Consider the following 12,044-nt stretch of genomic DNA (forward strand, 5'->3'; position numbering starts at 1 on the left):
GTTTGGGGTTTTTAGTGATGCCATTGAGTAAAAGCAAGAGGAACAATCTGTGGTGTTGTGCAACACGGAGAAAGCTGGATTCTTCCCGACAAAGCTCAGGATTAATATCAAACAGACCGCACACTCCACACAGCTTCTTCTTCTGTTTCCCCACCTCTTCCGTCTGTCTGTCACTCCGACTGCCTCGTGGTCGGCAGGCAAACATTTTCAGGGAAAGGCTGAGCTCACCTCCCAGCCCGCAGACAGGAAGTGACCATATATAGGCTTCTGTCTCCTGACTGGAAGTTTCATAAGCCACTGTTCTCCTCTCTGCGAGCAGTTTCCATAGCAACAGCATTTTGTTTCCCTCAGTGGCAGGAAGAGCGAGATAGGAGCTCGAAACGAGACGGCGAGGAGAGAGGGCAGGGTCGGACGTGCGATCGGGGCACAGCCGAGGCACACGGAGGAGAGAATCAAAAGAGCAGGATGAGGATGGTTTTAGAGATGAGGCTCAGGAGGCCCGTCGGGCATTAAGTGGGTTTTCTTGTTCCGGGATAAGTGCCCGACCAAACACAGCGTTACATAAACCAGACGTAGTCTGACTCACAGCTACATTCAGATAGGTGCTTTTCAGGTCAGAGATGAGTAAATCCACTGACAGCTACTCAGGCGAGGAAATAGGACAGATCAGTTCTGTAAATAGTTTTTTTTTTTTTTGGATTTAAGTAAATAGCCTTTTCTCCTCTCTGTCAGGACAACAAGCTCTCCACAGTGTACAAATGTCAAGGATGTAATTTATGAGAAACATCAAAAACCCTTTTACATTGTTTAGATGCTAATAGAGTCCGTAGACATTTCATTTTTATTACGCTGTTTGCAGAAATAGTATGTCATTAAGGGCGCCAGCGTAGAAGCATTGAAACACCCTTATTACTATTTTGTTGGTTTAATCTTCTCATGCTTCCATTTCAGTCACGATTTCTGTCTCGCAACTCGTCCCGCAGCTTTGAAAAATTCCATACAAAAACTTACATCAAAATAGGCGACTCAGTCTGTATAATGTGCTCTAACATTTGACAAATTATACAAAAAAAAAAACCTGCAAAACTTTCCTCACAGACAACGATAGGATTTTTTTACGAAACAAGTGATATTATGGAGCTTTACGTGCCATAGCTCAGGCATACTGCACAGTAAAAACATCATTCAAAGTTTAAACAAGACATGGAAATGTGAACTTTACACAACCATAGTGGTATTTTGATATCTTTTATGGTTTTTACACAATCACAGTTTAAGTTTTATGATTTCTTCAGAACAAATCATAATATTCGACAGAGTGGTGATGTCACATTCTATCCTTTGAGCTGTTTTAACTATTCACAAATGTTTTGCAATCAAACTCTTATCATTTTTACGGTCTTTGTACTTCTTATGCATTTTATACATCAGAACGTAGGCATTTTTGTCCTCTTTCCTCCAGTGTTTCTCTTAGTGATGTAAGATATTCAGTTTTTTTTTTCAAATCCCCTCAGAGTATAGCGTGCACACAACCAAGCTCTACTTTTCTCCCATTATACACGAGCTCTGAATTTTTGCTTTAAAACTGGAAGTAAAGAGGGTTTTTTTAACTTATCATTTTCTCCTACAGAAAAAATAAAAACTCACATGTGTGACACCACTTACAGTTCAAGACTGTTTTTAAGATGACTTGTACTTTTTGCACAGCAGCTGTTTGTCTGAGGCTGACTTTTTCTGTATTTCTGTCTGCCCCTCTTAAGAGAGCTATCAGGAAGTGAGAGACAGGTGTGTTGGTACCATGGTGACCCTGATGAGCCACTGACAGCAGCTTTTGAGCTTGGTTCTTTGTACACTTCTTATACAGTAAGAAGTATAAAGAAAGTAAGTCTCCTTCTGTAGAAGAAAGTTGAAATTTCGGGCAGCGGGTACATCGCCACTCTGTTCCAGTTAACCCTCACCCTGGCATTATAATAATTTCTCTGTATTTTGGTGCCAAAATTCACCTTGTTTCACACCTCCCACTGTTTAAAATGCTGGCTGGGTTATTATCTTAACAATGGCCTCCATCCATTTATTCGACAAACACTTTTTAAAGCGCTTCTCCAAATAGACGAGTGATGTTGGAATTATGCGTGCTGTGAAGTCAAAAAAATGCCTGAAATGAAAAATAACAGCAAAAACCAGTCGGCCGAGGTGCTTTAGATGTGATTACTGATCCTCAAATCCAGTGGTTTAAAGGGGCGCCGAGATTTACACAACAAGTTTATCAATAATTTACGTTCACCGCGACAGGAGCCGTAATGGCCTCCGTCTTTGTCACCGGTGAGCGTTTTTCGTTCTCGCTCTGGAATCATCTAAACCCAAAAACCTCAGGACTTGAGTGTGAAACAAAAGCGGAGGATTTGAACAGATGAGGCAGCCAGATAATAAGGACCAGCAAAGAGAGGAACAGAGTTAGAAGAGAGAGAGGGGGGGGAAACAGAAATATAAGGAGAGTAAGAATCTCATTTACAGTCCTGCCTGGATCCTTGCTCCCCATCCCTGCTGCTTCCATGACAACCAGACAGAAGGTTATAAGGTGGAGGGCGTAATAAGGTTTGGTTTTAGATAAATGCAAACGCCTCGCCTTGGCTGCTCTCTTTTACTGTTAAGTAGTGGAATCTGCCTTTTTATTTGTCTCCAGAACCTGTGCTTCTATTAAAAGCAGGTGGAGGTGGAGGTGGGGGGCGGCTTCAAGTGACCAGAGGGGATTATTTGGATTCAGTTGTCTGATACTCATCTGGGGTTTGCTGCTGGCCTTTTCAAATCTTCAGACAGATATCCAAACACAAGAACAGACTTTTTGGATGTTTTGAACGTGTGCAGTTTTAGTTTTGAATTGTTACACAGAGAACGGGTGAAATAATTCTCCTTACTCTCTCTCTCTCTCTCGTTTCGCAGGGATCGCAGGGTTCTTCCACCTCTCTGTCTTCCGCCCAAGTTTCCAGCCCAGTGGAGGAAAGTGGCGATGGAGTCGTTCCTGAAGGTGAGGAAGAACCCTCGTTGCAAAAATCTTTTACCGTTCGCCGACAAAAGAGTCCGGCGCTTGCAAATATCAGCCAGGTCTGACTCATGTTTGTGACCTTTGGTGCATCTTTCCGTCTCGCTTCCACCCTCCTCCGATTTGTACATTCTGTTCTCGACACACCGTTTCCTCACACCTTACCCCTCCCCTTCGTGTTCCCCCCTCCTCCACCTCACTGTGAGACAATGATGTGGTTGTAAAATTTTTAAAGGTTGGTCAGTTATGACTTGGAAAGCAAACATTGAGGCTAGGAAAAAAAAAAGAAAGCAAGATTAATGTGTTTTAAATGAAAGCGAGCCGCTCTAATCTGATCTGACATTTTCATCTTTGATTTTATTCACAGAGCCCAGAAAACCATTTCAGATGTTCCAAATTAATTCATGAATAACATTAAACCCATGCAGCTCCCATTTCATACATTTGCATTTTGATTTACCAGTTGGTTCCACATTTAATTTTCCATTCGCCTGATTGATTATTATTTACAGAGGACTCTGCAGAGCCTCAGTGTGACAAAATAGCAGCCAGTAGATGCAGCTGAAGCATCTGACTGAGTTATTGTGCTCTGTTAATAAAAATACATAAAACTATCAGTGTTACCAGGACGTCTCGCTGAAAAATAGTCCTGTTTGCTCTCTTTTAAATGTCAGAAAATGCATTAACATATTAGCTTACGCAGCCGGAGCCTGAACTGATTCAGATCCCAGAGTCTCTAACCAGTTTGTAAAACTCAATGCTTCTTCCCCGTAGCGGAGGTTCTCGTGGACGAGGCGCCAGCCGTGCCGTCCTGCATATCAGACCGCTACAAGGTGGGGAGGATGCTGGGCGACGGGAACTTTGCTGTCGTTCGGGAATGCGTGGAGCTCTCCACGGGACGGGAGTACGCGCTGAAGATCATCAACAAGGGCAAATGCAGAGGCAAGGTAAGCAGACAACCATAGAATGAAACTCCGAAAGCAAAAAAAAACCAAACAATCTATTTAAAAGTCTATTAAGGCGAGCAGAAAATCTAGAATGATTTTTTTTGTTGTTGTTGTTGAATTTCTCAACTACAATAGTAGTAATAGAACTATCCAGTAATATAACAGGTGAAATTAACACTTTTCATGCCCGGGTTTAAAACTAAGATCATCTTATGCTGAAAAGGGACTGGGTTATAGCCTGTTTGTAAGTGAAGTTATGCACAATCTCTTGTAAAGGAGTAAAATCTTGCAAGATGTGTTAGCGCTCAAAGATGTCTTGAGGATGACTCGCAGCTACTACCACATGAAACTTTAGCTCAATATCTGTAAAACTGTCTGAGTTAGAGCCATTTTTGTGTTGGCTTATGTCACTGTGGTGGCACATCTTGAATCGGGTTGACTCCAAAAGTTAATCAGCTGTAGATGCACATCCAGCAAATACTTCATTAAACTATGTCAAGTGGTTCATGAGACATTTTGCTAACACTAAAGTCAAACAAACTCCCCAGTAAAGGTATGGGCAAAAGCATTTATTGCTCATTCAGTTTCTTTGGCAAACGATACAAATAGCACTGAGCTGACATTGTCAAAAAAAGCTTCAGGTGCAGCTGAAAAGCAATAAATAACAGCAAAAACATTTTGTTTTGCTGACCTCTGTGGACTACTTGCGCCTTCCTGCAGCAGTGCAGAAATGTCCTTTCAATAAATGTTCCACTTGCCAATAAAACTGTTTTTGTTTTTCTGTTCTTTTCAAGGAGCACATGATCCAGAACGAGGTGGCCATCCTCCGGAGGGTCAAACATCCAAACGTCGTTTTACTCATCGAGGAGGTGGACACTTACAACGAGCTGTACCTGGTCATGGAACTGGTCAAGGTGTGTCTTTACACTTCGGCGACACATTCTCGTTCACGTATGATCATCATATTAAACTTGAGAGCGCGTCAGAGAAGAGCCGAGCAGAACAGATGATGACAGAGACAGAGGAGGAGGAACCATCAGGCAGCGCAGACGAATGATGAAGTCCCGTAGAACGGGATCGAGAGAGTTGCTCCGTGCCATCCCACCCCCCCTCAGGGCGCTCGTGTGTTCACATTCTTCATTCCCTCACTGGCTTTTCTGAGTCAAGAAATGTTTGTGCATAATTCAGAAGCCAAGAATGTGATCCATCTGTTCGTGCTGCGGCGTGGAGTACTACAGAATGTAGATGCGAGCCAATCTGTGGGAGAGATGTGCGTATGTGTGACCATGTCCAAAGTAGGAGGATGGAGACAAGGTGGGGGGGCTGTGGATGAATGAGGTGGAAAACAGTTGCTGCCTTGATGACAGGGACGGAGATGGTGAGAGAGAGAGAGAAAAATAGTATAAAACTGAGGCGTAAATTTGCTATTTACATAATTTTTCCGAGTTTATTGTCTGATTCTATTTTGAGTTAGCTCTTTACTTTGAGTTAGTGATGAACTGAACAGACAACAATATGCTTAGATAATGATTTGTGGCAGAAAATTAGAAATATTCCTGTTTCAGTGTACCGAGTTAAACCCACTCAGAATGATTAGTAAATATGATGCAGATCAGCTTATAGGGGTGCTTTTCTAAGATATTTGAAGTGTTCAAATCATTTAAAGTGGGATTCTGTGAAAGGGTTTTGAACAATTAATATCTTACCTGTTATAGATAGCTCTTTGAAGGACCTCGGTTTGGAGAAACAGAATTTAGTTCTGACCGGATCGATGAACCAGTTAAAAGTGTCATCTTAAAACATCTCCAGTCTGAAAAATGTCAGAGCAGTTCCTGTGAACACTGTTATATAAACCCTAAAGATCTGAACTATCCCTTTAATATGACCTATAGCTTCATTAGAATCTTCAGTTCTGAAAACAAAAGTATAATTATATTTGGCCTAATTAATTGAAAAAGCGTTCAAATGATACATGTCTTTTATTTGTGCAGTCTGTTGAGTGATACAGAGAGTTTAAGCTCTATACTTTTTTTTTAAAATGTTTTTCTTCACTCTAATGAGCAGAAACAACTCGTTTTCTGGTGTTCTCAAAAGTCTCTTTGTGCAATGATAAATTACCACAGAAACATCGTGAGGATTCTTGTTCGTTAAATAAATCTGGATGCTTTTAGACACTATAATTAAAGCACTTGACTGATTTGTTCATTTGGTAGTTCTCATATTAAAGCAGCCATCTCTGTGAAAGTTACGTAAACAAACTGAAGAGAGGACAAAGTCAGCCCTCTGCTCCACTTAGTTAACTCGGGGAGAGAGACTCAGAGAGGTGGGAGAAAGGAGACGACTGAGATTCAGAGTAATATAATGAGCTGAGAAAAGGAAAAGAATGAGAGGAATAAGAAATTCTTACAATAAGAGGTGACAGAGAAGGCAAGTTTCAACCACACTGAGGAATGAGGACACAATATTAATCCTGCTGAACGGGCACTTTTTCTCTAACCCTGAAAACTCTTCCCAGACAGTCTCTCATAGGATTATGCACCCAGTGCCAATAGCTCAAACATTCATTCTGATTCTTCACAGGGCGGAGATCTGTTCGACGCCATCACCTCGGCCAACAGATACACGGAGAGGGACGCCAGCGGCATGCTCTACAATCTGGCCAACGCCATCAAATACCTCCACAGCCTCAACATTGTGCACAGAGACATCAAGCCAGAAAACCTGCTGGTGAGTTCACACAAGCTCATATAACTCTGCTGCAGTGTGTTGCTCTGCAAACATCCTCCCCGCCCTCTACTCTTGTTTCCTGTCGCCTTTCTGAATGAACGATGAAGTCATATCACCGACTCTTGGCTCGCGCAGAAAGCAATGAGTCATCCGTGCTGCCTTCACACCTCCTGCACACTCCCTCGTTCGTTCCGTCTCCCTTCTGTTGAAGTCTTTATTGTCATCTTCATACTCTAAGTGCTGTTCTTCGTGTGCCAAGCGATGCTCCGGTCAGATTCACACTTTAAAAAAAAACGCTCTATTCCAAGGCCACATTAAATGCCACACACCTAATATAAAACTAGTTGTTTTTTGTTTTTTTTCCCTACTCTTTCTCGCCTTTCTTGGTTTTCAGATGAGTTATTTAAACACGTTGTTTTGAAGTCCTGGTACATAATAATCACATACCAAATGGAATAATAAAAACTAGGTGGACACATTGAAAGCAACACCTGACATTAGGTATAAAAAGCCTTTTAAAACGTATCAAGTTAAATTGAATTTTATTGCAACAGGTAAAGTATTCAGTGTTAAAGCTGCATCTGGAAGATTGTCTGGCTTGTGCCAAAGCAGCTTGTGCAAAGTTTAAGGTCCTAAATCCCACTCATCTCTTTGCAGCCACTTAGGATAACGAGTTTGACAGATTTGGATGTGATTTATTTTTTTTTGCTTTGCTTTTAGGTGTATGAACATGCAGATGGCACCAAAAGTCTCAAGCTGGGAGACTTTGGTTTGGCCACCGTGGTGGACGGACCCCTCTACACGGTCTGTGGGACCCCGACATATGTAGCACCTGAAATCATTGCAGAAACAGGGTGAGGATCCCGCAGCAGACATGTTTCATTCATTTAGAACAGTGGCTAGACAGGAATGGTCATTTGCACCTTCTTTGCAAGTTTGGAGTAGTTTCCCAACTTTGGCTTAAACTGATTTCTTTATTTCTGTGAAGGTATGGCCTTAAAGTTGACATCTGGGCAGCTGGAGTCATCACCTATATCCTACTGTGTGGTTTCCCGCCTTTTCGAGGGTAAGCTATGATCACTTTTTTGCTCTGACGAGAAAGTCTGTTGTGTCCTTTTTATTCTCTTTATATGAGCAATTTATAAGCAATGCCAACATGCAACTAAAGTAGCCTGGAGGGACATGCAAAACCCAGACTGTAGTTTGAGAAACTCAGTTGGTTGCAATTAAAAATTGTGCATTAATCCCAGTTAAGGTTGGCAATAGTGTTGCATCTTTGAATGCTGTTTTATTCATTGATTTAACGGACGTGGAAACATTTGCAGGAGCAGCGATGATCAAGAAGCACTTTTCGATCAGATTCTAATGGGACAGCTAGAATTCCCTCTTCCCTACTGGGACAACGTGTCAGAGGCAGCCAAGGTGAATATCCTCTCGGTCCGATGTGAACCGATTTACGTGCTTCCGGTCGTAACAAACTCACCCCTCCCCTCTTGTCGCTGCAGGACCTGATCCGATCCATGCTGGAGGTGGAGGTGGATCAGAGATACACCGCCCTCCAGGTGCTGGAGCACCCTTGGGTCACTGTAAGTAAAGTGTCTGTGTTTTACACAGCTGCAGTATTCCTCCCCCCGCCAGAGACACTAACCTTTTCTTCTCCTTTCCTCGCTGCAGAATGAAGGTCTGTGTGAGAACGAGCACCAGCTGTCAGTAGCAGGAAAGATAAAGAAACACTTCAACACCGGTCTGAAAGTCAACGACACCACTGCAGGCGTGTCGGTCATATCTGTAAGTTATCACTAAAAAAACTACAGTTCCCATAAATCAGCTGCTTTGACAGATGGCTCGTGTATATTACATAGAGTAAAAATGGTTCTTACACAGGTTCATAGCTTCAGTTCTATCAGTTAACTCCACTGCGTCCATCAGATGCAGCTTTCTGAGTGAAGTTTGTGTTTCTACGTGACCCGGCGTTTGGATTGACTGTGTTGGTTTCTCCTTGTGTTCAGCTGGATGACAGCTTTTCTATGCAGAGATCTGGGTCGTTGGATTTCTACCAGCACCCGGCCATGTACTGGATAAGGTACGCCAGGTTTCCATGGAGACACGAGAAAGACACAAACCACCTAGAAATCAAAACAAATTGATAACACCTCCCCTCTTCCCCTCCACGCTTGAGTGCCGCCCAACTGGCTGCCGCTTGCGTGCTGTTCTCACAGCATCGTTTTGTTTTTCCCTCCTCGGCCTTTTTGCTTCTTCCCTCGCATCCTTCAGTCGCTTAAAACACCAATTTTATTCCTGCATCACTGTTGTCCTCAGACCAAGTTTTGTCCTGTGTTGTGTCGCTGTTTATCAGTGTCTGCTGGAGCTGTATGTGTGAAACGTTGTCTCACATCCTACAAGGCCACGTTTTTGACAAGAAAGTCAAAAACCGGTACCGCAGTCCCTAGTGAATCTTTGTTTGCACAATTTATCTGTGAATACTGCTTTTCCCGAACAACCTTGCTTGTGTCTTTTATTTTTAATTCATTTGCTGCTTTGTTTGTCGTGTTGCTGCGCACCGAGACGCCTTTTATGAAATCAAATTGTTCTGCTTTCATCGCCCAATTTCTGTTGTGTGACTTTTTCTGCTAACATGTGGAGGACCTTGAGATTCATTGTCAGAGAAAACACACCGTGACAAAGAAAATGACAGAGAACCAGAAAGGTTGCCTTTTCTGTGGATGCCGAATGACTTGTTAACTGAGCTGTTGAGTAAAACAAGCAAAACTGCAACTAAAACCTAAATTTAGCTAAATGAGCTAAAAGTTAAAATGAGCTTCAGAAGACGATAATAGAGCAAGTACGCTCAGAGAACAATGTTTTTGATGGAACTGATCAGATCTCAATGCATTTCTCTGGGAGAAAGGTTTTGTAAATAAAGCAAAATAGGCAGAAAAGTAGAAAAGTTACAAGTATTACAAGTCAGTGCACACTATTCCCGATCGAGGCAAATGGTTAAAATGTATTTAAAGGTAATTTAATTACATAAACGCACTTTAGAAACTATAAACAGTGAAACAGTGGTGTTAATATTGATTAATAAAGGGCAGGAATAGGCCTATATTCAAAAGACACTATGGTGTGTCACTTAAGGACTATTGAGCCCCAGAAAAGCAAAACTTTTAAGCAGATTTTGCAACAAGTAAAACAGAAAAGCCCAACTGGGAAATCAAAAATTCCCTTACGAGAATAAATGTAATTGATTTTGGCAGTTCCCCTTGTGACTGTCCATCTAAACACCAGCTGGTTACTTCAGACCTTGTGTACATCTCTTTGGTCCTCCATTTTGTTTTAGCCACTTTGCTCCTCGAGGACCGTCTCCTAACGCTGTGCTCTTCCTCCCGGCAGGCCACCCCTCTTGATAAGGAGAGGCAGGTTCTCAGATGAGGACGCCACCCGGATGTGAAGCCGCTGCTTTTGTGGACGGTCCAGACTGTGATTTCGGAACCGATGACAAACCCGCGCCAGGCGGAGCCTCCCAGCTGCCCTCCTGGCCTGCCCACGGCCCCCCCTTCCCTGACCCCTGACCTTCGCTCCGACCCCTCCCAGAACCCAGATCCCCCGTCGGACTCTGATGATGTCTCCATCAGCTCAGCCAGCAGCACCGTCTTCTCCCCCAACTCGCCCGTCTAGAAAGCAGGCGGGGGAAGAGGAGTGGGGGGGCCGGGGTGAGCAGGTAATCCTCATTCAGCTACTCCCTCTATACGGAGGAGGAGGAAGAGGAGATAACCCCACACAGCTAATCCTGGGGGGAGGGAATGACGAAAAATCCCCTAATCTATCTTTCCAAACCTGGAGGAGAGATCGATAGAGGGGTAGATTAAAAAAAAAAAAAAACCTGTGAAGAACTTGGGAGGCACGTTGTTGAGGCAACGAGAAACATATAGACCGAGAGGAAGAAGGGGAAGATGTGGCGTTAGGTGGAGGAACTTTTATTTCTTTTTCACGTTCTCTCATCCGAGCACATGTTACTGAGCTCAAGGAGCAAGAAAGGGCAAAGACAGTTGGCCTTTCAGTGATGATCCGGGCTAAAACATGGAAACTCCCGCATGGTGGAACAGCTCCACATGGCAATATGAGAACGTCAACCACTGTTCATGTTTTATTGAACCCTATTTATTCATTCTTTTAGTCGCTACAATTTCTTTTTATAAGCATCTCTCTTTTTATTCATAGAAGACGTTCTTTGTCGACTTGTTCTAAAAGTTTGGTGGAATGAAAACAATGGAAAAGTGTGTAGAAGTAGAACTTGGAAATGTGTAATGAACGTGCGGTAGAGCTGACGAAACAACACGAGATTGGAAAATCAGAGCTGCGTGAAAATTTTGCAAAACGTGTTAGCAGAATTCAAAGCCAGAACTTCATTTCTGCTTTGACTTTGCTCTTCACGGTATTGACGTTGCCTTTCTGTAACGTTGGACCGCAGTGTTATGGTTTACATTTTACACAACGATAATGGTGCGGTTTTTTTGCTACTTTATACTTTAACATCTCAATCCAAAAACAAAAAAGTCTGCCACATCAATGAGCTTGTAGCAAACCCAGATCTAAACCTCTTTTTCTGCACGTTCACACTCAGTTCTGTCGTTAATCTTCATTTTTTACCACCACATCGTAAAAATTTCAACACTTTTTTAAAAAAAAAAGGTACGATTGTTGTGATTTAGGCGTTCCTCTTCCAGTATTTGGTTTTAGAGATGGATTTTATTTGTATACATATAAATGATTAAAAAAAAAAGTTTTGCTTTTTTTTTAAATAATCAAAAACAGAGAATGAAGGAGGAAAACCAGCAGCACCTGTGACAAGCAGTCAGGTGAAAAGGACAAAGAAAGATTTGTTTAAGCTCTGTACAACCTCATTCATGGCTTCATTTCTTTAGATGAAAGCATGACAGACATACAGTAGCCTATTCTTATTCAAACAAGCTGTTTTAGTGATAAAGTACTGTTTATATGTTCATGTAAATAACAATTTTATTTATTTTGATAGTTCACAATACAGTATATTTCTTTACTAGTAGTACGTCTATGAGAATTGTACAAATAAAATAAAAAAAAAAAAAGAACAAGAGTCACGTGTAACAATCGGTAAAATAAATGATCCAGAGCTCGTCGGGTTAAAATGAAGAGAAGCATTTTTACCTGATGTCGCGTCTGGATGAACCTACGCAGTTAAATGAAGAAAAAGTTCATCATCTTTGATTTCTGTTCAGGCAGTGATGTGATGCCAGACGAGTGGAAAAAATAAAATAAAAATGCAGAACTGCTTCAGTTTAAAAGAAAAAATA

At 42.1% G+C, this 12,044-nt stretch overlaps 1 protein-coding gene across 2 annotated transcripts in view; it reads left to right on the forward strand.

The window, feature by feature from the left end:
• Positions 1 to 11,835, forward strand: part of dclk1a (doublecortin-like kinase 1a) — a 47,185-nt gene extending 35,350 nt beyond the window's left edge. For both annotated transcript variants that reach the window (XM_017418115.3, XM_017418118.3), the window contains 11 exons: positions 2,941 to 3,025; positions 3,815 to 3,987; positions 4,782 to 4,901; positions 6,568 to 6,714; positions 7,435 to 7,568; positions 7,703 to 7,780; positions 8,040 to 8,136; positions 8,220 to 8,300; positions 8,389 to 8,502; positions 8,724 to 8,797; positions 10,105 to 11,835. In XM_017418115.3, coding sequence (XP_017273604.1) covers positions 2,941 to 3,025; positions 3,815 to 3,987; positions 4,782 to 4,901; positions 6,568 to 6,714; positions 7,435 to 7,568; positions 7,703 to 7,780; positions 8,040 to 8,136; positions 8,220 to 8,300; positions 8,389 to 8,502; positions 8,724 to 8,797; positions 10,105 to 10,162 — 1,161 coding nt within the window. In that variant the 3' untranslated portion in view covers positions 10,163 to 11,835. The remainder of the gene's footprint in view (positions 1 to 2,940; positions 3,026 to 3,814; positions 3,988 to 4,781; positions 4,902 to 6,567; positions 6,715 to 7,434; positions 7,569 to 7,702; positions 7,781 to 8,039; positions 8,137 to 8,219; positions 8,301 to 8,388; positions 8,503 to 8,723; positions 8,798 to 10,104) is intronic.
• The last annotated feature ends 209 nt before the right edge of the window (positions 11,836 to 12,044 follow it).

Source organism: Kryptolebias marmoratus, linkage group LG13 (assembly GCF_001649575.2).
Source record: "Kryptolebias marmoratus isolate JLee-2015 linkage group LG13, ASM164957v2, whole genome shotgun sequence".
In the NCBI taxonomy this organism is placed as follows: Eukaryota; Metazoa; Chordata; class Actinopteri; order Cyprinodontiformes; family Rivulidae; genus Kryptolebias; species Kryptolebias marmoratus.